This window comes from Chrysemys picta, chromosome 21, assembly GCF_011386835.1.
Source record: "Chrysemys picta bellii isolate R12L10 chromosome 21, ASM1138683v2, whole genome shotgun sequence".
NCBI lineage: Eukaryota > Metazoa > Chordata > Testudines > Emydidae > Chrysemys > Chrysemys picta.
Genome location: NC_088811.1, coordinates 10,660,137 through 10,686,509, shown reverse-complemented (window position 1 = coordinate 10,686,509; position 26,373 = coordinate 10,660,137). Strand labels below are relative to the sequence as shown.

The window sequence follows — 26,373 nt, the reverse complement described above, 5'->3', positions numbered from 1 at the left end:
GGGTCACTGCTCTGGCTCTGACCTTCGGGGCCGGTATCTCCGTTGGCCCGTTGACTTTCGCGTGGCCACTGCTGCGGTGAAGCCCACCAGGCAGCACAGGGATGTGGTGCCGAATTTGGCTGTGTCCAGCCAGCTGGGTGTGTCCGCCTTCAGGTACTTTTCAGCCAAGTGCAAACCCATCACCAGGAGCCACAGGACCGAGGCGAAGGCATCGATTCTCCGCAGCCTGGAATGCCAAAAAATGAGGCTGCGCGTCAGAGCAACAAGCCTACAAACCAGCCACTCAGAGCCAAGCCAGACACGGCCCCGGAGGGAGGCGCTGAGGGGCGAAGTAAGTGGCAGCCTGGGATGAACAGACTGAAGCAGGCTACAGGCCACCTCCCAATAAGTTCTGTCATCTGCAGGGCCCCCCAACCTGCCTTGATAAGTTACTGCTCCATTCATTAGACTACAGTACAATGAAGAGACTTGTCCATCCTTGGTAATTCAGGCCATGGTTATAATGGGATTATCTACGAATTTCCCCCCTCGCCCACAATCTAGATCTTTCAGAGGGTCCTTTGCAACCTCAATAGCATCCCAAGAATCCTCTCCCACAACCCGAGCACTGAATGGGAGACCACCACCACTCATAACATACTGAGGCCTTTTAATCCGACAGGCGGGTAGGCATCACTCTAGGCACAGAGAGGCTCACTTAGTGCCCTAGACAGAGGCAGGACTAGAACCCAGGTCTCCCAGTTCAGCTGGCTTGGGGGATGGCTTGTGAGCACTGCAAGGGGACAAGAGGCCAGTGCTGCCAATTCCTGCATTCCCAGCCCTGTGCTGAGCCAAGGATCAAGAGGGCAGAACAAAACCAGAGCCCCCCGCTGAGAGAGTGCAGACAATCAGCCCCCCCGTCGGGATCTCAAGAAGCCCCCAGATGGACACAGAAAGCAGACAGGAGACCCACCTGATCCGTCCGGCCAGGAGCATGGCTAACAGGCAGGTGACCAGCCCGAGGACGACGACCGCAATCTGATGGTTCCTCCCGTAGGTCCAAGCGACACTCAAGTTCTTCACCGTTTGCTCTGGCAGCAGGTGGAGCAGCTCCCACCAGCCTGCAACTCCCAGGAGAGTGCGATTCTCCGAGGCCGCTGCTGGGCTCGCTCCAGTCCCATTCCTGATGGCAGTGGGGCCAGATTCCATAGGAGCAGGGGCCGTGCCTTTGAGTGAGAAGGGGTCACCTGACCCATACAAGGCCATCAGGACAAGGAACGCACAGCTGAGGAAGGTCAGGAACCGCAGAATTATCACCTGAGTCGGGGTGCTCATGGAGGAGGAGGAAGAGGAGGAGCAAAAGCTCTGCAAAGAGGAAGGAGAAATATCTCTGGTCACAAGCAAAATGAGTTGGGGGGCCGGGGAGGATCCTCAGACTGGTGCCAACTAAACATTTCTACATCATATCGACCTACTGAGCAACTTGGCCTGCCAGCCCCTGTACAGGACTGGAATAGTAAGGGGCTGCAGGTCAACAGAGAGGGGTAACGGCTCTGCAGTTGGGGGGGAGCCTAGGACTGGAATAGCAGGGGATTGTAGGAGAAGGGCCCATCCCTCAAGTTATCACTTCCACCCCTTGCTCAGTCCCACTTTTGCTTTCCTATATTTCACAGTTCCCATGCCGCAGGGCAAGCTGGTTCTTCCCACCCCTGCTCCACCCCTCCCTCCTTCCAGTTCACACATCATCCCAGTAAGATGAAAGCGTCGCACAGTGAGGGCTGTTGCAATCCCCCAGCCTGCACAAACCCAATGCCAAACATTAGAGACCAGCTCATCAGGGCCCAAGAGGGAGAATTATACTGAGACAGATCTGGGCAGACATCTAGGGCATCATCAGCTGGACAAACTGGCAGGGGACTGTGATCACAGAGGACTCACCGTTATTCACCCCTCTTGATTTATTTACACCTGCAACATCAAATTCGGCCCAAGTCCAGAGGTTAGCCCCTCCCCAACTTAAGCCAAATGTGATCCCATCATCCCACAACTCGAAAGCTGAACCCATCAGAGCTACTCGAGCAGACACTCATTTCCAGCCTCGCTCCTGGGGCTGATGCCGACGTGCCTGGTTCACTGCACTGCTCTCCTCGCCACTCACCCTGCCACCCGCGGCCACGTACCTGCATATAGGGCTTGTCGGTCTCCCGGCGTTTGAAGTGGTGGCTCAGCAGCAGCGCCCGGAGCTGCCGGTTCTGGTGCTTGATGTAATATTCCACAGCAGCCTGGCATGGGCGGCACAGCTTGTAGGTCTGCTCCAAGTGGTGCTTATATACCTCGATCTCCTCGTCATATTTACCCTTGTGAGAGAACAGGGGAAGCAGATCAGAGGCACCGAACCCCAGCGGTCAACAGAGGGCAACATCGCTCTTCCACCGATGCACAGATCCCGATCTCCATGCTATTGAGCATCTGGGTATCAGTCCGGAATTCTAAGTCAGCTAGGATCAAGCCACCCAGCTAGCACATGGGAAATGCCTCTCAGGCCCACACAGCCTGGGAGAGACAGACAGTGCTGGTAGAGCAGAACCAAGCCACAGCAGCCTTTAGTGGTTTATGGGATATGGAATGCCATCAGCCATGACCTTGCTGATTTTATCAGCTAAGGCCCACACCTAGGGGGAGAGGTGTCCCAGATCTGTAAGCAGGGGCCCCCAGCTGGTACCTGTCCACAGCCATTTCCACTCAGCCCAGGCAAGCCAGCCAGACAAGCTGCTTCCCCTTCTGGTCTAGGTTCAGCAGCAATCACCGGCGCAACCCCCCAGCTCAGATCAGCGCCATAAATCATCATCAATGGTTGTCAAAACAACCTGTGCCAAGGGCGCATTTATCACGGTCACTGGAGCGGAGACGTCGCTCATCATGGCAGGTCCCAGGGCTCTCTCAACACCATCTCCACTGCCGGGCCGTTCTGGGCTCCCTGCCCCAGCCGTGGCATCGGAAGGTCAGTTTCTCCCAAACTTGGCTCCTGTTTCACCAGAGGGGAGCCAGGATGGGCCAGCCCCTCCCCTGCCCACATGCTTTATTGAGTCTTGCAGGCTGGGCTCCTCTCTCAACCCTACAGTTCAGCAGCAGCTCAGGTAGCGGGACACCGTGGGAGAAACCTTACCCTGCCCCAAAAACAAACAGGGGTGTCCATTCCCCTGGGCTGTCTACCAGCCCCATTCCTTTTACCCTGTGCGGCTCAGAATTCCTGCTCCACAGTTATGATGAAACACAGGTGGCCCTGAAGACCGCAAGATCAGGGCCCCCAACACCACAGCCCAAGAGCCTCAGAACCGCAGCTCCAGCACTCAGGGGGATGTTCTGGCTGGCTTGGGTCTGAGCAGCCAAAGGGACAGCTCCCGAGCTTTCGACAGCACCCAGCATGGGGACCACTGCCCATAGGGCCCCAGGAGCAACAGCGCCTCGGAAAACAGAACAGACCCAGGCTGTTCTGATTGAACTCCAGCAGGAAAACATGCCCACCCCAGCCTGTCCCTTCCTCTCATCACCCCCCTGATCGGTCCCCACTCCCAGCACAGAGCTGCAGGGAGATCTCGAGGATGGGAGGGTGCGACTTTGCACGCAAGCTGCTGAGCACTCCCTCTACTGGGAGGAAAAATCCAGGCACGAGGGTCACCTCTGTGTGCAGGTCTTTTTGGGGAGGGCTGGGGGAGGAACGGGGTCAAAGGCAAAGTGACTTGCTCCATGTCAAACAGCAAGTCAGACCAGGGTTCTCGATGGCCCTGGGATTTGTCCAGGGGAGATGGGCACCTTTGTCCCAACAGTTGCAAGACACTGGGAAAGAAGCCACAAGTTGTATAGGAGAGTCAGTTTTGGGGCTTGCTACTCCTCTTACAGTGGCCCACAGCAATGGGGTGTGTGGTGAATGTGAAGGGCCGAACTGGAGATGACAATGCTAGTATTACTTTGTATCCTGTTCGTACTTCACTACGTTCACAAGCGAGCCACAGTCCAGGGACAGGGCAGCTCTCAGCTCCAAAAATGCTCCCAAAAGCTTTGTCTCATTAACGTCTTCAGCAAAGATGGGAAACATTCCAGATTCCTCCCCACCCTTAGTTGATGGCTTTGTCCCCAGGCACTTGAAACCCAGGTGCACCACGCGCCCTGCAGACTTCACTGCAAATGGCCCATGGCCAGGATGAGGCTGCGTGGAAGGTTTAATGCTCCTTGTTCGCACAGCCATGAGGCTGCCAACTGCTGCAGTTTACTGTTCAGTCGGGTCAAAGCAGGTATTTATTACTGTGCAGGACACAGGCAGCTTTATCCAGGGGGTAAGGGAGGACAGGTGCATCTCCCTGGCTGTCAAAGGCCTGCTTGCTGGAGCGCTGTGCCAAGGGCTCCCTCTGCTGGCACATAGCTAGAATTACATAGGGTGACCAGATGTCCTGATTTTATAGGGACAGTCCCGATTTTTGGTTTTTTTTTCTCACATAGGCACCTGTTACCCCCCCAACTCCTGTCCCGATTTTTGACACTTGCTATCTGCTCAGCCTAGAATTATATAAGATGAGAGTGCTCTGCAGGCGTGGGAACCCAAGGGACGGGGCTGGAATTTGGCAGCCACCTTCGGACCCTGCCTCTCTTCTCTAAGCTGGAGAGGAACAGTGTTCTGGAAGAGAGTCATCGCACGGGCATGAACCGTGGGAGGTCTTGAGGATTTGAGCATCAGGCTAGAGGGCACAAGAGAGCTCTGCAGCTCACAATGTTACTACATTGACAAAGCTCTTGGGAGGGCCAAGTGACCAGGGATCTCTACAGAAGGCAGCACCGTCCAGAAGGGCAGCCAGGAAACCCACATTCTCTCCCTGCCTCTGCCACTAACATGCTACTCGGCCTCAGGCAAGTCACTTCACCTCTGTCTAAAAGACAGGTGAGAACAATACCTCCATGGTCTTTGTAAAGCAATTTGTAACGGCCGGATGAAAAACACCATGGAACTGCCACGCATCATCACCATGGGCCACAACCGTCTGGACTAAGATGCTTTGGGCTCCCACCAAGAGACACTCTGAGGAGCTGCTCAGCTGCAGCGGGCTCATCACATTACCGCACAGCCCCTCTTTGCAGGGAAGAGACACGGCTTGCACAGGAGTAAAGACTGAGCCAGCAGTTTATATGCTGACCCCACATGTGTAGCCAGTGTGGAACCAGCAAATTGTCAGGCAGAGGTGAATCAACCACAGAGGAAGCGAAAACTGCCGCTTCAGGAGCAAGTGGACAGAATCAGCAGGAGACAGAGACACAAGAAAAACCCGAACACCATGAAACTGCCAGAAGGCATCCTTATTAATCACAATCCATGGGTTCAAATCTGCTCCCTGGGAGACATCCTGATTAAGCAGGCTCCAATTACATGGAATAGAGTGGATCAGAAAAAGCCTGCAGAGTAAAACTAACCCACTAGATCCTGGGGTTGCAACCCAGGGGCCCGGAACTTCTCTGCTGTAATAAGGGGGCTCATGGCATGGAACAGGATGAGGCCTACTGCCCTAAATACTTTGCAGGAACAGAGTTAAAAGAAGAAGCTGTGGGGGAGAAGCCCACACCAGAGCGGACCACCACCCCGCACTCCATTGGGTAGACAGCACTGATGCCAATCAGCAGCAGAGCTTCCTAGAGCTGCAGCCCCATTGTCCCACACAGGCACAAAGATGAACCTACTGCTCCCAGGAGAAACGTCAGCTGGACTGCATTGTTCTTTTTAACCTCAGTAGCAGGATCAGCTCAACTGAGGCCCTGTAGAAAAGGACAGTGCGCTTGAGAACTACCACGGTGTTGTTCTGCCCATCACATCCCACAAATTTAAGCAGGGCGAGGCCCGGCCAGTATCTAGATGGGAAACCTCCCCAGGAAATCCAGCCTATTGGCAAGAAGTTATGTTGGCTGTTCCGTAGGTGGCGCTCTTCCCTCCGTGACTGACATGGTGCTGTTTGGCAGGTTAGCGATCCCACAACAACCTTTGCAAGGTTAGGGGAAGGTGGCTCCAGTTTCCTGGCCATATTCTAACTCCGCTAATTCAATTCTTCCCGTTTACAATCCCCCTCGCCAATTCCAATCAGAATGGAGAGTCTTCTTCACTCCCCCTCCTGAACGGTTTGCACAGTGTCGCTGGATGCAGCATTTCACCCTCCAGCTGAGAGGAGAATCCCTCTCCCCGCATTACCAACCTCCTGGGGCCTGCTGTCATTTGTAAAGCCTTACACAAAAGGCTACTCGTGCAAAGCATTAAAGGGAGGGAGTTCAAAGAGCTGCAGACATCATTGGAAAGCTGGAAGGATTCACTCAAGGAAAGATTAAAAGAAGAATACAAAAACCATTTGGCTAAGTGATAGCTAAGGGTGAGGGGAGAGACATAACCAGCCCAGTAACATGTGCCGAGAAGGGAGAGGAACTGACCTAACGAACGGGGATATAATCTAGAGGTAATGGGCTAAAATTCAGAGACTCTGGCTGAAGATTGGGGGGGGGGGAAGAAAGAACGCTTCCCCCCACACACATCTGTGTAAACAATTGGTTCTGGTCCGGGAAAGGTTTAGAACCACTGTTCCAGGCTGTGGCACAGTTTCCATAGGGAAGTGATAGAAGTATCCTGGTTTGCCTCATTTCAAACCAAACAGGACAATACTCTACGAAACAAACAGGGAAACCACGTTGTATTTGCAGAGGGACCCAACAGTCTGGACTCTGAATAATAAGGGAGGTGAAGATATAAAGTGGGGCTGAGTTTAACATCGGGGAAATTCCTCCCCAAGACAGACTCCGAGGGCTGCACTACCTCAGGGACCTCTTGCTCAGAGTTCATCCAGGATTCTGCCATCAGCTCGGAGCACTCTGTTTTCTTAAGGCCCTGGACAAAAAGCTCTTTGTGTAGGTGGGACAGAATAATTCCCTGTCTGCATCATCGTGCAGTTGCCATGGCCTCCCAGATAACTGGGGCAGGCACTTCACACACAGACAGGCGGGCTGCGCTCAGAGTTAGAATGAGCAGGGGATGAGCTACCTGCAGGGAAGGGAGGAGACAAGAAACAGCCCTGCTGTCTGGAAGATGCAATCCATGGAGGAATCCAGGGCAGGGACAGCAGGAGGGCAACTTGGAGGCTGCTCCAGTGGAATTGCTGAATGCCCTGCTTAAGGATCAAATTAACAGATTTGCCCTCCAGCTCCGAAGCACACATCACCCTCTGGAGACACAGGAGGGGGCTGTGTGGGCAGACAGAAAGGGTCTTGGTAGTTCAATCGTCTTACAATTACCCAGAGCTTATCCAAACGGTAGATCAGGATCAAAGGCTATTGTTCCTCCAATGAAATAGAATGGGAACATAAGATGCCTTCATGGGTAGACCTGGGGAGGTTCTCTTTACCCTAACAGGACAGAGTCTGTCCAAGCCAGCACCTACCTCCTCCCTGGGTGCGAAGGACGCCAGCTGCTTGATCTTCATGGTCTGGTGGTTGTTGCATTTCTTGCACAGCAAGATCTGGCTGCTCACCCACTGCTGTGGCTTGGTGGGGTCGCAAAAGGTGGTGGCGCCTGACACGACGTGGTTTAGGTGCTCCATGTACTGGGCAGGAATGGGCTTGTTGTAGTCGCCGTTCTGCCAAGCAGCAAAGAAAAGCATGAGCTCGTGAGTCCACCCTCTGCAGGAGTTCCACTGTCAGTGCCCTGCCCCATACGACAAGGAGGAAATAAAACAAGAGTAAGATCCATTGCTCTTCCCCCTGTTCTGTTCGCCGCTCCCTGCTTTTTACAGGCCGTGCTGCAGGGATTCGTGCATACTCCTGGGCCATGGATCGTCTAGTGTACACACCACTCAGGGGTGCAAAATCAGCACCGTACCCCACATTTCACTAACCCGCCCAGGAGCCGCAGCAAGGGACAGAAAGGCCCTATCAAAAACATCCATAAGCAGCTAAAGGTTATGGAGCGCCCACACAAAAATCGCTCTGAAATGCCACTGCATATCCTGTGACAAACATATTAGCCCAGCACCTCTCAACCCTCCAGTCTACAGCAGCCCAGCATCCACCAACCCTCAGCTGACAAATAATGAGGTTCAATCCAGAAGACGAGTCTCCGGACTTGTCTACACTTTGTGCTGGATCAGCAGGCAGTGATCAATCCAGAGGGGGTCGATTTATCGCATCTAGTATAGACGCGATAAATCGACTGCTGAGCACTCTCCCGTCGACTCAGGTATTCCACCAGAACGAGAAGCGCAAGCGAAGTCGATGGGAGAACGCCAGCTGTCAATTTACCGCAGTGAAGACACCGTGATAAGTAGATCTAAGTACATCGACTTCAGCTATGCTATTCGCGTAGCTGAAGTTGCGTATCTTAGATCAACCCCACACGGTAGTGTAGACAAGCCCTCCCACGGCACAGAGAACAGCATTGGGCTATAACCCAGCATGCAGATGTGCAGGCCACAGACTAACATCTGGGCAGGGTTTCTACCAAGATTTTAGGGCCAGTCAATCTATAACAAAGTGTGCACACCTCAGAAGTGGAGAGGTTTGGAAGGAGAAGAAGATGCAGCAGAGATGGCTTCTTTTGCCATATGTTTGATGAGCTAATTGTAGGGGAATGGCTTTAAGGGAAGGAAGTATATGGAAGGGCAGGAAGGGAGTCAAAGTGCCTCAAGGTCGGACTTTAAGGAAATCCTGGCTGGGGACACAAAGCCAGGGGAAAGATGGTAGTGTGGGACTGGAGATCAGGAGACTGGGGTTCTATTCCTGGCTTTGTCAAAGCCCCAGCGGGTGACCTTGAGCAAACCCTTTGTGCCTCAGTTTCCCCACCTGAAAACTGGGCACGACGCTACTGACAGAGTGGAGGGTGGGGTTTAATCTCTCTCTGTAAAGAGAGACTCGTTGAGAGCCTTGGCTAGAAGGCCCTGCAGTTAAGGCTACGATAAGGCCATTTTCTGTTGCTTATTACGCCGGGTATGTCTACCCAGCAGCAGGGAGGTGTAATCCCCAGCGCAGGTAGGCAGATGGGCTAGCTCAGGTCGAGCGAGTGCCTAAAAACACCAGCATGGCCGTGGCAGCACAGGCAGTGGCTTGAGCTAGCCGGCCAAGTTCAATCCTACCCAACCCCCTGGGTACACACCTGAGAAGCAGTAGCCACGCTGCTAGCGCCTATGTGTCTACCAGCACTGGGGCTTATACCTCCCCGCTCCTGGATAGACATACCCTCCTGCAAACTCTCACCATTCGGGCTGAAGTTTCCCAAGCTGGCTGCCTACCCCTGGCTGAATTTACTTATTTTTAACAAAACCGCTAGAAAGATTCAGCCCTTTCGGAGAACAAGGTTAGGGGGGAAAAAAAACATCATTTTATCCATGTCAAAAAATTCCTACAGCTGTTTTATTGTGAAAAATCTAGTGCCTCGATGCTTTGGAGCAAGGGTTTGAAATTTAACGGGGTCTCCCTTTCCCTGTGCCCATGAAATTCACTCATACTTGACCAAATTATAAACTGTTGAAAAATCTCAGTTTACACATGCATAGTAGAGACTTGTTAGTGTATGGCAGCTAAATTCTCTGCAGATTTCATCTGCACTGAGCATGCTCCGTCATAAGGGACTGAGAGGGATTTCCCTGCAATTGCTGCTCCCACAGGGCACAGCCCCTCCCAGCAGCCGTCTGGCCAGGCAGCCCCTACGGTACCTCTTGGAAGCCATTGTATTGTTCACAGTAGGGACAGTCCCAGCAGTTGCGATTCCCATACGGCACCACCGTGTCCTGGTTACAGAACCAGCAGTTCACAGTCATGTGTGTGGGCTTCTTCCTGTTAGAGACAGAAACAGAAGGGTGTCAAACTGAGCTGGACCGGCGAGCTAGAAGGAAACAGGGCAGCAGCCTATGGGAAAGTACAGCCGTTTTATTGAGAAAAATCGAGTGCCTCGATGCTTTGGAGCAAGGGAATCCCGCTCTGCTAGTTCTGCACCCCCAGAACTGCCTCTCATGGGCCATCCCCAGTGTGGCTAGCATCAACGCAACTGGAGGGGGCACGACAGTACCTGCCTCGGCTAGAGTCCTGGCACACGTTCGCGTCTGTGCTCCAGTTTCCACGGGAAAGGGAAGCCTAGGTGATATTGGAAGCGGCCGTGACCATCACATTCTATCAGGTCACATGTGGGGACATCAGAAATATGATAGACTGGCTGATAATCACTGTGTGCCCAAACTGCTCCGCGCACCTTAAAGGGACACGGGTAGATCACATTTGGCCCCAAGTTCAGCCATTGTAAACGGAAACTTTTTACACAGCACTAGGCAAACGGATGGGCAAGGAGGACTGAAGGATTAATAGGTCTTTTCTAATGTCAGAGAAGGCAATTTTTGCTCAAAAGCAAACTATTTACCAGACCTCTGTATTGACAATCCAAACCCACTACACTGGGCTAGCGCATGAGAATCAGAGAGACTAAACAGAACAAAACTGACTAGTCTACTGTCATTGTGCAAGCAGAGAGCTGCAGCAAGGAATTCATCGTCATAAACAGGGAACAGCTAATTAGATTGTCAGGCAAGGTGCTAGATTGGCAGCCCTGGAGACTAAAATCATCCACCCACAAGACAGATTTAAAGCACTGAGCCTTCCCCCTCACAACGCTCCTTTGTCAACATCTCCTTTAGAGGCAAGAGGGGAGTTAATTCTCTGTGCCCTATTCAACTTGTGGTCTCTTTGCCAATAAAAATGCAGTAGTGAGATTTTTGAGATATGTATTCCTGCTCACTGGGAACTACTAGACTGTCACGTAAGCCACCGATTGTCAGAGGGAAACAACTTCCAGTCCCCATCTTTCTGTGCCTGGGTTTGAACCATCAACCTCAAGAGGACAGGTTCTGCAACCCCAATCCCTTGAGCCTTCCAGTCCCCCTATTTTAAAATAATCTTGATAAAATAGGAATCTCAACAAGTTTAGCCTCCTTCATGGTGCAGCCTGACTGGAGAAGACCACGACAAAGGCTTTGCTTAAAGTTTCCACGTTTGGACCTGTAGGATCTCTCGGGTAAAACTTGCTGATTTGGTCTTCAACCAGGAACCGAGCCAAGGAACAAGTGTCACTGTAGTTCAAAGAACAGAGTTAATCTGTTTGGGTTTATTAAAGCCAGCCAACCAGGCCTGGGAGCGAAGGGACAGCTGTTCAAGCCAACAGCCAATCAGTGACCGTGTACAACAGCTGTCTAGAGCGACAGGGCCAGCTGCTACCCAATCAAGAATAGCAGTCTCTAGTTATGCCACGGAACGGCAGTGTCGCCAATGGACAGCGCCTTGGGAAGAGCTCCCCATGGCGCACTGCAGTAAACACTTGTGTGACAGGTGAGTGGTTGCTACACGTTGACCCTGTGGGATAAAATAAGACTCCCAAGACAGGCGATCTGTACCCAGGGAGGCAGACGGACGGAATTCTCCTTTGACGCTTGTCCAATACGTCCACAGCAGCAGGGCACGCAAGCACATCACGGGTTTGGAACTCAGGGAAAAAAAAAAACACAAGAGCTCCAGCTGCTATGAGAAACTTCCCGTCCTTCTGCTGTGTGGAATCTGCTCTCGGCCTCCAATCTCTGTCCTTTTCTGTATTTTATCAATAGGACTTCTGTCCTGGTGCCCGGTGGGTACTCAAATCTGCTTTGAGTTACACAGATGCCTGGCTCTGCCTATAAATATTATCTGGGTGCTTATATCTCACTCAGCACCACTGCGTCTGTGCAGCTACAGCTAGCCAAGCATGCAGGACATGCGCTTGAATGATTAAACTCAAGAAACATTCACTGGCCATTGGGACTACAAAACAAGGTAAAGTACCTATCTGCCCTGCCCGTCTTCTAGGAGGTGGGCAAGATGGTTGGGCCAGATACTCAACTCAAAGAAAGGGGTAGTGGCTTAGTGTGCTGCTAAATGCCAATCTGACAGCCCCAGCAGGGACTGCCAATCTTCCTTCTCCCCTTTGATTGCCCACCTCAGATGGCTACTCTATAAACAAATACGGAAAGCTGCAATTAAAATAAATCAATCCAATGGCTGAGTGACAGCAACAGACTAGGGGATGGAAGATTCAGAAAAACAGCTCCAAGGAAGAGCCAATGGAAAGGGGATACAGGAGGGTCTGAGATTAACTGACCTGTGTAGAAAAGCCTTATAGAGCATTCAGGGCAGCCAATGGACTTGCTTAAGGAGGATATTCTTGAGCCAAAAAGGCCCTGCCCCCAGCCCAGGTACAACAGACCCTCAGACAGAGAGTAAACCCCAACTAACCACATTTAGGGGAAGCATGTTCTGTAGCCCCCTCCAATCCTTTCGGGTGAAATCCACTGAACAAACAGGGTGACCCTGAGTGACAACAGCCTTTTTGTAGGCCTGTGGATCACTAAGTCTCAAGGAGTTGGTCGGGGTTGAGGGGAGGAGGGTGGTATACAGTGTTCTCCTACCCACCCTGTGTTTACATACCCTGCACTCACTTCAGTTCTCTTGGGCAGCAGAAATGCCATTGGAAGCAAGTAGAGGGGAAAAGGCTTCTCGCTGCTCTGCACATGCCCAACGCCACTCTCTGCAACACAGCCTCATTGCAAGACACAGATGCCTTAGGGCCCCCAGGAAAAGCTGCCTTAAAGATGAAGCTGAAAATCTGCCCAAGCTCCGCTCGCAGCCACCGTCCACAGTCACTCAGCTGGCCACAAAGGCCCATTTGAACTACAGCTGTTGGTGGAACAGGAGCAGAAATGCCCATCTGCAGGCATCTCATTCACACAAGCCCTCAGGACAGAGGCAGAAGCCAACACACGCAGAGCACTGGCACTGGTTCATCAGTGGACTGTGGCCAGCTCTGCTGGGACCCACATGACAGCTCCCTTTAAGTCCTGGATTATCCAGCAGCCCTTGATGAGGGATCATACCGACAACTGCAACCTCGAAAGCCAGCACATAACATGCTTATAAACCCTCCCCGTGCCCCAGTGTGGAGGTCTATGCCGAGAAATCAGAGCCGAGAAAGATTCTCTGAGGATACCAACTAGGTACAGATGGCAGGGCTGGGGGGGCTTTCCTTTTCCCTGTCCCTTTTCCCACCTTCGCGCCCCTTTCAGCGTCCAGTCCAGTGACTCCTGTCCATCTTCCCCCCCCCCCCCCCCGAAATGCTAGCCAGACGGCAGGAGTTAAAGAGAGTGTGTTAGGGACATGAATACACCCCCTAATGCAAGACACTCCTATTTGAGACAGGAGACTTGGGAGGACCATATATAAAGGGGTCAGCTTCAGCTCTTGAGTTTCTCCCACTATGCCCAACAGTGCTGCTTCTGTCTACCAGTGAAGTTCAAGGTGGCGTGGAAAATTACACTGCTGAGATAAAGGGCTGGTCTACAGTGGGGGGGAGGGGAAATCGATCCAAGATACGCAACTTCAGCTACGCGAATAGCCTGGGGTCCACACGGCGTGGGATCGACAGCTGCGGCTCCCCCGTCCACTGCGCTACCGCCGCTCGCTCTCGTGGAGTTCCGGAGTCAACGGTGAGCGCATTCGGGGATCGATATATCGCGTCTTAACGAGACGCGATATATCGATCCCGGATAAATCGATTGCTTCCCGCCGATACGGCGGGTAGTGAAGACATACCCAAAAATGCTGCCCTACACCAGACTACCCATCCCCATAGTGGGGTCTATGGCAGGCAATAGAGTGGGTTGGGGAGGAGAAGAAAGAAAGGCGAGAGAAACAAACACACATTGAAACCAACAGTCTATTGGTTAGCAGGTGTGAATGGGAGAGTCCTGGAGATTTTGAGCCAGAGAAAGATGGTCGTTTTCACTGGTGAGCTTTCTGGATCAGAGACACGGCAATGTTAACCCCAAGCGTTCCAAAAATCATGGGTACTCTTTCTCTTCTGGTTTCTGAGTCCGTAAGGTCACTCTGGTCACATTTTCAAGCTTTTCTTTGCGATCACGAGGGCTGGCTTTTTTAAAGATGAAAACAGATTCTCATGTAATCACCAACTTCCAGGAACTGGAACATTAAGAAATACACCAAATATCTCAGCCTATGTGCAATGTGCCTCAGGTGGCACATGATCAGGATTCATCACTAAATTTGGTCTGCTGGTTGGACCATTAGCTTCCGCAGCCCAGGCCGGGTACTGACAAGGAGTGAGACAAGAACGCCCATGCCCACCACACCAAATACCATGAAACTCGTACTAAAATTGCACGAGCTGGCTACCCTGGAGATAGTAAACAGTCATATTTGCTGCCTAAGTTATAACTAAGTGGTCTCAGCCCAGCTCCCAAGTGCACACCTCTCAAAAACACCAGCACAACTGGCACCAACTGGTTCCCTTCACGGCAATCTCAGCAGAGCAGGCAACAAGTAAGTGGGCATGAGACTTTGATCGCTAGCGGGTGGTATCCTTACCACAACATTAAAACATTCGTGAGCAAGCTTGCCTAGGTACTGTTGTGCTGTACCTGCTTTGTGGTTAAGATGAGGTCGTTGGTCCCCAGGGCTGAGAACGGAGCATGAATATCACACACACACACAAACCCGGTGATTTTTCATTAGGGGGAAAAAAAAAGGCATATTCTGAACTCCAGTGGAAATCCTAGAGAAGACAAGGCAGGCTGTAGTCTTCTTATGAATTAGCAGGTCCAATTAAAGACTATGAGGGAGCCTAGGGTTTACCTGGACCTGCTAACTTGTGTGAAAACTCCACACTGTCTTGTCTTCCCTAGGATTTTAGCTCATGTTGGTTAACGCTAGTTAAGAGCGAATCTTTTCCCTCGCAGTGAAGACAAGATCACACGGGGAAAATCTTCAGAGGTTAAGACCCATAGGCAAGAGAGGCCCTTCCCTCCATCGCTCCTGAGATTTATTTTTATGTTGTAAATATTTTAATGCTGTCATAACTATAAAGGGAAGGGTAACAGCTCTCCTGTGTACAGTACTATAAAATCCCTCCTGGCCAGAGACTCCAAAATCCTTTTACCTGTAAAGGGTTAAGAAACTCGGGTAACCTGGCTGACACCTGACCCAAAGGACCAATAAGGGGACAAGATACTTTCAAATCTTGGAGGGGTGGGGGGGGGGGAGAAGGCTTTTGTTTGTGCTCTTTGTTTGGGAAGTCGTTCGCTCTTGGGACTGAGAGGGACCAGACATCAATCCAGGTTCTCCACATCTTTCTAAACAAGTCTCTCATATTTCAAACTTGTAAGTAAACAGCCAGGCAAGGCGTGTTAGTTTTTATCTTTGTTTTCTCAACTTGTAAATGTACCTTTTACTAGAGTGTTTATCTCTGTTTGCTGTACTTTGAACCTGAGGCTAGAGGGGGGTCCTCTGAGCTCTTTAAGTTTGATTACCCTGTAAAGTTATTTTCCATACTGATTTTACAGAGATGATATTTACCGTTTTTCTTTAATTAAAAGCCTTCTTTTTAAGAACCTGATTGATTTCTCCTTGTTTTAAGATCCAAGGGGTTTGGATCTTGATCCACCAGGAGTTGGTGGGAGGAAGGAGAGGAATGGTTAATTTCTCCTTGTTTTAAGATCCAAGGGGTTTGGATCTTGATCCACCAGGAGTTGGTGGGAGGAAGGAGGGGAATGGTTAATTTCTCCTTGTTTTAAGATCCAAGGGGTTTGGATCTTGATCCACCAGGAGTTGGTGGGAGGAAGGAGGGGAATGGTTAATTTCTCCTTGTTTTAAGATCCAAGGGGTTTGGATCTGTATTCACCAGGGAATTGGTGAAGAGTTTCTCAAGGCTTCCCAGGGAAGGGAATCCACTTGGGAATGGTGGCAGCGGACCAGATCTAAGCTGGTAGTTAAGCTTAGAAGTTTTCATGCAGGCCCCCACATTTATACCCTAAAGTTCAGAGTGGGGAAGCAGCCTTGACAAATGCCCAACGTGCTCAATTCAAGACAGGCACTGAAAGAACACCGTTAAAATGGCGTGGGGGGAGAGGAGGGGAGAGATGCCCTTCCTTTAGATTAGGTGGCCAATCCAAGTAAGCCACGGGCTACCAGCATTCACCTTTCAGCAGCCAAGCAGACCACCATACAGGAATTTGAGGTCCATGTGAGGCACACTTCAGCCTACATCTGGCTCCTCCAGACAGGTTGCTAGAGAGCACGCTCCTGAGCCCTTGATGATCTAGTACTGGATGCCACAGGCACAAAACAAGGGTGGACTCTATCGGGCCTGCCTCTGAGAAACTAGGAGAAAAGGAGTGCTTTCATCCCATCCAAAGGTTTGCTGGTACCAGAGACTACACAGGAGAACTAGACTAATCCGTACAAGAGCACTTGCTACTGCGGGAAGAGCACGGAAGTTCCGATTCCCACAAACCTGCTTCTGTTTCTCACCTCCAGATTTTGCATCCTTATCAGGGCGGGGGAAGGGCCACAAAGGGTTAAATATCAACCCTTCCTTCACACAAAGGATCAGGATTTCTCCAGCTCCTCCTGCTTATTCGGGATAAGAAGCAATAATCCCCCTTGTGTGGCCCTGTAATCTGTTGCCATGGAAATGGGTTAAAAAAAATCAGAAGATCCCAACCTCATGGAGGGGACGATGGTCTGTGGTGAGAGCGTGTGGGTGGGATATTACCCATCTAGTTGCAGGGAAGGAGTGAGGGATGAAAGCATGGGTATGAAGAGATTTCCCTAGGCTGGACTCCAAGGGAACTGTTTCAAGGTTCTAGAATGACACAAGGGTGGATCAAGTTTTAAAACATATTATTTAACAAATGTAGAGTGTGTGTGTGTGTGTGTGTGTGTGTGTGTGTGTGTGTGTGTGTGTGTTTTAAAATCTTCTCTAGAGGCAGCCACACACCCCTCTGATCAGAGGGTCAATGCTACATCTTAAATCAGTGTTCTCAATCCCCCAGACTACACCAGTCTCCCTGAAAACCCCCTCCACATCAACCCCTCCCACTCCCAGCGAGAATTGAAATTGCTTGAAAAACTGTCCTTCATCAATGGAAACTTGACCAGAAACTGATGTCTACACTGCAGCTAGGAACTGTTTCCTGCTGCAGGCAGACCAAGTGTAGACATGTGACCTGAGTGTAACCTAGGTCTGCAGACATTATAGGTGCTAACTACCCCATTCATCTCACTGGGATGGGGTCACAAAAACCCAGGCTGCCCTGGGCGGGGGGGGGGGGGGGCGGCGCATTAGCAGCAGGGGTTTCAGAGTTAACAACCCATTAATTTGTATGGGACAATTCACACTTCTTCCAGGTATTGTTCCAGGCCCCCAGCCCAGTAGAGAATTCTGCAGAGAGGCGTTTGCTTTGCGGGGGTGCTGTTAGTAAGTATATGAGACTGGGAAGCGCTGGTGGAATAGTTTTTACAGTACTTCATCCCGGCAGTGCTCAGCACAGCTATGTTACCCCCAAACAGTTATGAAGACCAATCCCTGAGAATGTTTTCAGAACATGGATAATTTCCCTGTACAGAAGAGGCTCAAAAAAAAAAAGCTAAGATTCTTTGGATTCCACAAACACATTCCACCGAGCCACTTAAGCAAAGCAAAGTCATTCCACTGCCTCAAGGGGCACTTTGGCTAAATCAGCACCAAGAACAGTCATGGAAGCATGGCTTATTTCATGGAAGATAGCTGCAGGGCATCAGTTTCTTATCTAACCTTAATATCAAATGGAAACGTCAGGTCCTGTACATGGGGGAAACACTGATTGTTGTCCTATTTGTTCATTTATATAAAGCCTACGTGGTTTAGGATAAACCAACTATTCTGCTGTAGGTGCCTTATTTCCATTTGAAACTTCAAACTGTAAATGAATCTTACACTGGTCAAGGGGCCATCTCCTACTCCAATGAAACACTTTATGGGTGACAGGACGGCCCAAGCTTGCTCTGTTACACAAAAAGCACATCTCAAACACTGGTTTCAAGTTATGCTAGTTCTAAACTTTTCAAATTCAACTCAGCTCCCTGCGTGCAATACAAATCCTGACTCCTCCCCAGATAAACGAGGCTATAAAAAACAACGCAACGCATCAGCCTGAAAAAGGGGAAAAGATAACCAATAAAAACTTATACAAGGTTTTTAAAGCTTCCTTAGGCCAGTACAACTCCATTCAATTCAGCAGGAATCACCAAACATAACTAAAGCCTAAATAGCAGCATTAACCCCTGCTTACCTTTCTAAGTTGCTATATTGCACCACTATATGGCATGAGTGTACCATCTTGGCATGGCTTTCCCTAGTGGGATACTGTTACATTGCACTTATACACACACCCCACCCCCTGCAAGTCAACCAAACAAAAGTCTGCAAAACAAGCAAGTATCTCTCGCCTCCCCCATTATAATGCACTGTTCATCTGCTTTAAAAAATAATAATAATAATACTGGAGCCGGAAAGAAAATCTCAAAGCCTGAGGCCAAGTCTACTACAAACTTACTTCGGTATATGTAGGTCACTCGACGGGGGGTGAAAAATCCACACCCCTGAGCAACACACTGACTTAACACACCCAGTGCAGATAGTGCTATGACATGGGAGAGTTTCTCCAATTGACATAGCTACCGCCTCTCGCAGGGGTAGATTAACTATGCCAACGGGAGCTCTTCCGTCAGCATGATAGTGTCTTCACTAAGGCCAGGTCTACACTACCACTCACTTCGGTATAATTTATACTCCTGGGGGGATTCTGCACCAATGCGCAATGCAGAATTTGTGCAGAATTAATGTTCTGTGTAGAATTTTATTTTATCCCGCAGAATAGGTGCTGTAGAGCTGCTGGACCCTCCCAGTGTACATACCCCTCCAGCATGCCCCAAATACCATCTACAGCACTCCCCAACTGTACCCTCCTTTCCAACTGCCCCTACCCCTGCCATTATCCTCTATTTAGGAACTTGAAATATGGCAACGCTAAGGGGTGGGGCTAAAAAATGAGAATCAACTAAGAGATCGGAGGGGCAGAGTTTTCCCCCCCCAAGCTGTGCCCAGCTGGCATGCGTGACACACCCAGAGTGAGGCACTCAACAAAAGCATAGGGTTTTCTTTAATTCTCTACTCATGGGGAAATCTTTTGTTGTCTGTATTGTTACAGACATACTTGCTGACAGGTAGTCAGAAATAAATCCTCAAAATAATTGAAACTGGAGTGATTATATTGTGTTATTTTGACAAATAAAACATGGAGAATGTTGAAATATTGTGTGCCGAATTTTTTGGCACAGAATTCCACCAGGAGTAAATTACATTGCTCAGGGGTGCAAATAAGCCACCCTCTGGAGCAACATAAATTACACCCACCTAAGCACCGGTGTGGACAGTACTATGTCAGCAGGAGAGATTCTCCAGCCGACATATTAAATCCACCTCCATGAGTGGTGGTAGCTATGGCAACGGGAGAACTCTCTCTCATCAGCATAGAGCATCTTCACCAGATGCATTGCAGCGGAGCAGCTGTATCGGTGCAGGTGCGCAGATGTAGCACGTCTAGTATAGATTAGGCCTTAAGCACTGTGTAGCTGCAGCTTTTAAGTGTAGAGCTGCCATGAGACTTGGGTAAATAATTTATTGTAATATAGTTAACAAAAAATGCTAGCCATCAAAATATCTACTGAAGGAAGGGAAGACACTTTAGATTTTATGAATGTATGTATCTCCTATAATAGCCAAGTGCTTGGTGTTCAGTTATGGAACACAAAGACAGGAAATAGCTTTGGGGATGGGAAAAAAAATGTATCCGGCTAGCCCCCTACAAATAACTGCTCCCATACAGCTCAAATTTTTGCCCATTTTGGAATTTTGTTTCCTAGACAGATACTGAAATTATGGAAGAAATTAACACAGGCAGAAATGCCATTGTCAGTTACACTCTTACCCATTCTACATATTTTACCCTAACACCCAAAAGTCCCAGGAGCAACTGAGGCACCATTGTGCTTGGCACTGAACAATCACATAAAGACACAGTGTTTGCCACAAAGAGCTTATAACTAGACTTGACAGAATTTGATTTTTTTTTAAATAATTTTGACAAATACCAATTTTTAAGCATTTTTTCAACTTTTATCAAATTTTACAGTTGTGGGAAATGAATGGGGGGGGGTCAGACACTAATTATGCAATGGCAGGAAACATAACTACTTTTGGAATTTCAAAGCTTTATAACTGTTAAAACACAAATTATCAACATCGTGTCAAAATATACAAAGCGAGTAGCCTTACATCAAACTAAGAAGTGATGAAGCAGCATTTTTCTTAGCAGTAAGTGCTGATAATCCAGGGAAATATTTTTTTCCCCACGGTTTACGGTGAAACTGACCTTTATAGCCATTTGCTGATAAAAATTTAACCCTTCCAAGCCGCCTTAGAACCTAAATCCCTAGGGGATCAGGCAGGGCCATGGCACCCAAACAGGACAGCTCCGACGGTTTATGGACTGCCTGCTCTAGGTCCCGCCTATTCCTCGTGAGCTTGAGCATCCATTATCCGCCCTTCCTACTCCACCCGTGCTCTGTGCCAAAGCTCTCAGAGGCCGGGGTCTTTTCTTCACGGTGCCCAACCCCTCTTTTGCTGCCCGTGCTTCAGTGACAAGCTCGGGGGAGAGCTACGTCTCCTCCCTTGTTTCGCAGAGGGCTCCGGGCTTCCTACCCCTTTATTCTCTCTCCTTCAGCTAGCCCTGCTCCACCCCCCTATGGAGTCACCCACATGGCAAACACAGTCCCCTCCACGTGTCGTCCCCCGTCCTGCCCGGCTCCTACAGCCCGGTCAGCCGGCAACGGCAATGCCACACAGAACCCCGCGAGCGCCATCCGCTGCGGCGGCAGAGCCCGGGATCCAAGTTCCCGGGATCCAAGTTCCCGCTTCCCCCCGCAGCCAGCGTGCGTCCCCGCGGCAGGGCACCCCGTCTCCCGCGGCAGCAGCAGGACCCAGGGACCCATCGCCGCCTCCGTACAAAGGGAGCCCGCATGGGGGAAAGCGAGGAAGCAGGGAAAGCCCCGCTCCCCGGCGAAGCGCGCCTCCTCCCGACAGCGCGTCTACTGGAGGAGCCCGTCGGCAGCGGGCCGGCTCGGTTCCGGTTCCCGCGCCCCGAGCGCATGCGGCAGAAGAAGAGGCCGCCCCTTACCTCCGCGCGATCTTGTAGAGCAGCAGCCCGGCGGCAGCGCAGACGGTCACCCCCAGCCCCCCAGCCAGGCCGGCGACCGGGCAGCCGGCCAGCAGCGCGCCGACGGCCTCCATTGCCGGAGCGGCCGGTGGAACGCTCGGGAGCAGCCCGTGGAACGCTGGCCCGCCCGCTCCGAACGCGGAGTAGCCGCGCGTAGAACGCGCCCGGCCCTCCACGCGCTCCCTCGCCAGCCAATCCTCCGCCTGTGACCTTCGCCGCCGCGCTTTGTAAGCGCCGCCGCCCGCCCCTCCACACCGCAGCGCACGCGCCGCTCCGCCAATCAGCGGCGGTGGGGGGGGGATCTCGGAGGCTTGGCGGAGGGGAAAGCATGAAAGTGACTCATGCTTCGGAGGAGGCCCCCCGGCTCCTGCGTCTGCAGCGGCTGGCCGGGCTGGAACGCGGAGGTGGGCGTAGGAGTGGAGGATGCAGCGTGAAAGGCCAATGTCGTGCCAGGAGGGGCTGTGACTCGGGGGGAGAAGGCGGCGTGTGTGTGATTCAAGCGCGCAGCGGCTGGCATGGCAGGAGGAAGAGGAGGGTGGTGGTCAGAGAGCAGCACGGATGGGGGTCATTCCACGCACGGGGAGGGTATAGTGGGAGGGGGAGGTTGTGAAATGTTAAGATCGTGCGGAGCAAGGGAGGCGGCGAAGAACGTTGTGTTACTTACAGGGACGGCCAGCGTGACAACCCCTCTCAAAGTCAAACCACTTTCCCTACCTGGCTTGCAGATGTGAGGTGAGTGAAAGTCAGAGAATAGTGAAGAGCCAGACTGCGGCTTACAGGGGCTAATTCTGTGCATTGCACTCAGTTTGGATTGAAGAGTGACCCGGTTTCCTTTCCTTAGGGGAAATTTTACATCTTGGCTACGAGCCTGCGGCTTGTAAACAGTGGAAAGGCCCAGAGGTGTAGCCCCCTCCGGTTTTCAAACTGGCAAGGTAAATCTTCAGGAAGGTTCTGGTCTTGGAGAGAAAAATGACATGAAAGCATACTAGTTTTGCTTGACAAATGCAGGTTAGTTATAGGTCTCTTCTACAGCAGCTGAGTACTGACTTTCAGAGCCAATGGCTGGAGCCAGTAATTTTACTGAAGAGTAACTGGGGCAGGGCCCCATCGCTCCTGCCTCTCCTCAACTCCACATATACCTCAGAGACCTTTTTCCTGGTCAAACATCAGGTGCAGTGTATTTACAATATTAGTTTCCACTACCCCTATACTCTATACTGTGCCATAACGCCAACAGTCCTGGAGAACCTTCAGCTCCTGGGGCAAGGAGGGAAAAGCGCTTTCTTTCCTTCCTGTGCCTTTTGTACCTCTGCCTAATTAGCCTCTCAGTTCTCCTCAGTCCATCAGTTCGGCACAGCTCTTCTTAATGAGGTCTGCTCTGGAGTAATGAATTAGAGCGGCTGTACCCAGCAGTCTGTCACACACCTCTTCCCCCCTCCCCCCCCCACTCTCCCTCCCTTACCGAAGGTGCCTCCCTGTGGAGTCTCTCTAGCCCTCGGGTGATCATCTGGGTCACCCTTGTGGAGTCTGGTCAGTCTCCACCCACAGAAATCACACTTCAGGGGAGGAGGATACCCCCACAGCTCAGGCTCAGCCTACAAGTCTTCACACCATGGGCACTTGGGGGAATTGCTCACAAGATTCTCTCCCTTTGTATCTGGCAGTGGATCAAGTTTACTCCCTTTATCCCCCTGATCACTCAGGGCCTCGGGTTCTCCTAACCCTCAAAACTATGCCTAGGTTTTTCTCCTTAGGGCTGTGTGGCAAGCGACTTCATAGGTCCCCCAACCTCTACTAAGGAGTTTGGGCTATTTCCCCCTGTACCTCCTTCCTCAATTCCTATCCCCGCAACCTCAGTTTCCCAAAGGTCTCTCCTTTCCTTCTGACTTAAGCTTTATTGTCTAGAGGCTTCTATGGCTTCTCCTTCGGACTCATTCTCTTTTCTCTCCCCTCTGGCTTCCTTTTCCCCATCCTGGGATTCCCTATACCACCTTGTTTCCCTATTGGGAAGGGGTTCCAGTCAGTGCCCAATACAACCAGATAGGGCAGCCCGTCCACTACCTTGACCTGTTTCCAACAAAACCTCCCACGAAACTCAAGGGGCACCCAGGCCATAAGGCAACACCTCTTATCTTCATGGACTCACTATGTTCATAGTTGCTCCTAGAACAGGGGTTCTCAAACTGGGGGGTGGGACTGCTCAGGGGGTTGTGAGGTTATTACATGGGGGGTCACGAGTTGTCAGCCTCCACCCCAAACCCCGCTTCGCCTGCAGCATTTATAATGGTGTTAAATAGATTTTTAAAAAAGTGTTTTTAGTTGATAAGGGGGTGTTGTATTCAGAGGCTTGCTATGTGAAAGGGGTCACCACTACAAAAGTTTGAGAACCACTGTCCTAGAATCATCCAGCAAGACTTCACCAGGTCCCTCCAGACCAGGGAGCAAGCTGAGGCTGTATCCACAAGGCCCCTCCTGAGTTTCCTCCCCACCATAACTGAAGTGTAGACAGTTTGTCCATTGCTTCTCTCTAGTTCCAGCCCAGCTACAAAACTCACCAAACCACAGTCCATGTACAGGCAATCCCTTTGTGTGTCCCTGTCACCTGTCTCTCTCTTCCCTTCCTACTGAGTGTCTCTGGTCTGCCTCCCATGCTCCAGACCCCTATACGGTTGTCCTCCTTTCCTGGGAAAGTCCACCTCTGTGCATGCCTCAGTTAATATCACGGCGGAATCCATCAAACTTGGTAGATGCTTCCTGACCCACACTCGTATGTTCTCAGGAAGGCCCTGAAGGAACTCTTCTAGCACCAGAGCTCCCATTATTTCCCTTACAGTTTGGGTGTATGGTCTCAGCCAGCAGATGACCCAGTCAGTCTGCCTGCCTTTGGGTGAATGCCCAGGACCATAAACCCCCAGGCCGCCTTGCAGATCAGAACTTTCGGTGGCACTTTTCAGTGGACAGTCCGACCTGCTCCAAGATGGCTGCCCTCACTGCCTTGTAATTCCTGTCCTGAGCCTCATTCAGAGCCATATAGGCCACTTGGGCTTCCCCCACAGATAGGGGAACCTGGGCCCTGAGGCTGGCTCCCTATTCCAACCTGCACCCATAACTACCCTCTCAAAAGTGCCCAGAATGCATCAGGATCATCAGCAGGGCCCATCTTACATAGGCCCTAGGCCCTGTGTCTGGTTACCATCCCCCATCATAGGACTCACCACTTTCTGTCGGAGCTGCTGCTACATTTTGGCTTGTTTTCTTATGAAATCCTGCAAGCTTTTCTGCTGTGAGGCCTGCCTCTCCATGTGATAGGATTGTTGGAAACTTTGCAGGGTCTTCTCAGTTTCTTCTTGCTGTTTTACCAGGAATTGCAGGGTCTCCTCCATCATCCAGGCCGCCAAACCTTCCTGCTGGCTAAGATCCCAGACAAGCCCCCATGTGTGGCAGGGCTCTCTCTCTCCCCTGCCTTGCTCAACTTCACACACAGTTCAGAGACCTTTTTCAGGTAAAACACCCACAGTGCAGTTTATTTACAATATTCCTCTGCACCACCTCTATATCCTCCCTCCAGTCCTATGGAGCCCTCTGCTCCGAAGGCGAGCAGGGAATAACAGTTTCTCCCATCCCACTTTCTTCCTGTGCCTTTTGTACCATCTGCCTAATGGCCTGATTAGTCTCTCAATCCTCAGTCCATTCAGTTAGGCACAGCTCCTCTTAATGAGGTCTGCTCAGGAGTCAGTGATTAGAGCAGCAGTGACCAGAGTGCTGGCTCAGATATTATTTCCCAGCACCCCTCTGGCTCCCTGCTTTTGACCTTGTGACCCTGTTTCCTCATCCGTTGTCCCCTGCCTTTACTTGAACCCTGGATTTAGTGCTTCCTCCTCCCAGGCTGGGAGAGGGGCCTTTTGATACAGGCAGGCTTGTTTCCTTCCCCCTCCCCTCTCCCCAAACTCAATAGGTGCTATTGCCCAGGACTCTGTCACAGTACCTCAGCCCAGTTTACGGCTGTGAAAGGCAAGTGGCACCTGGGCTGCTGCTTCTGGCTGGCTGTAAGTGGGGCAGCTCTTTGGCTGAGCAAATGTTGTGCCTTTGGCTATAAAGAGGGTCAGTTCAATAGAAAGGTGCAGCCTAGGATAGACAAGAGGGGCTGCTTTTAAGAAACCAGCACTAGTTTTATGTTTCTCAACTTCTGGACACCCATATTTGGCCTAATTTTCCAGAGGTGCTAAGTACCCACAGTTCCCACTGACATCAACTGGAATTCCATGTGTGAGCAATTTTGAAAACCAAAGACCAAGCTGTTTCAAAAACTGGGCACCCAGAACCAATGGACAATCAAAAAATTTGGCTGAGACACCCGTATTCTGATCATAGCTCTGACACACTCCCTCCTTCTGGCATTGGTCAAGTCGCTTATAATTTCTGCCTCCTTTTTCTTCAACTGTACAAGAGATTCCTGCTTCATAATTATGAAGCAAGGCTGCTTCCATGTGAGTACTAATGTTTTCACCCCTCAGCTAATAGAGAGCCGAGAAGTGATATGAAGCAGGACCACAAAGACAGATGGGGATAAGGCAGAACATAAAAGAAAAGGGGAATAGAGAATGGAGTGAATAAAGACTAAAAATCTTCAAAGTTGGAGGAAATCCACTACTTTTCAGAGGAGGAAAAAAATGACAAATGAAGACTGACCACTTCCTCTAGGCACTACCGTAATATATAACCACTCATGCCAACAGCCTTGTGAGGAGCCATGATCCATCTTCTCACCTGTAGCTGGATCCCCAGATCCCAACAGTCCCTATCAGTTCTATCAGCTATCACAAAAATTAGACTTACAGGAACTGGCATCCTGAACCCCTGTACAGCTTGTTTTAACCATTCTCCTACAATGGGTGAAATCCTGGCCTCACTGTTGTCAAGGGGAGTTTCGCCACTGACTTCAGTGGGGCCAGGATATTACCCAGTATTTGCAATATGGTGCTACGAAGCAAGAACCTGGAAGTGAAACACAATCGACTAGTATATTTTCATTGCCGAAACAGAATGAATTTTTAAAAATTAAGACCGCATCAATTGTGAAAAAAACAGTAAACATCTCCGCAAAAAAAGGAATCCCCTGCCTTTTTAGGGTATTTTAACGTGGCTGTCCCTTGAACTATTTCCAGTCCTTCCCTCCGATAATGGAGTTAAGACTTACAGA

At 50.7% G+C, this 26,373-nt stretch overlaps 1 protein-coding gene across 3 annotated transcripts in view; it reads right to left on the bottom strand.

Annotated features, from left to right (window-relative positions):
- The window catches only part of TMEM201 (transmembrane protein 201), a 49,608-nt gene extending 28,146 nt beyond the window's left edge, over positions 1-21,462 (bottom strand). Inside the window, exons 1-6 of one of the 3 annotated variants that reach the window (XM_065575064.1) lie at positions 21,135-21,462; positions 9,705-9,825; positions 7,440-7,634; positions 2,160-2,336; positions 953-1,344; positions 23-226 (exon numbers count right to left, since the gene is read on the bottom strand). In XM_065575064.1, coding sequence (XP_065431136.1) covers positions 23-226; positions 953-1,344; positions 2,160-2,336; positions 7,440-7,634; positions 9,705-9,825; positions 21,135-21,247 — 1,202 coding nt within the window. In that variant the 5' untranslated portion in view covers positions 21,248-21,462. Of the gene's footprint in view, positions 1-22; positions 227-952; positions 1,345-2,159; positions 2,337-7,439; positions 7,703-9,704; positions 9,826-20,716; positions 20,977-21,134 lie in introns of those variants that run through there. The other 2 variants (XM_065575063.1, XM_065575065.1) reach the window with 2 other exon arrangements.
- Between the last annotated feature and the right edge of the window lie 4,911 nt (positions 21,463-26,373).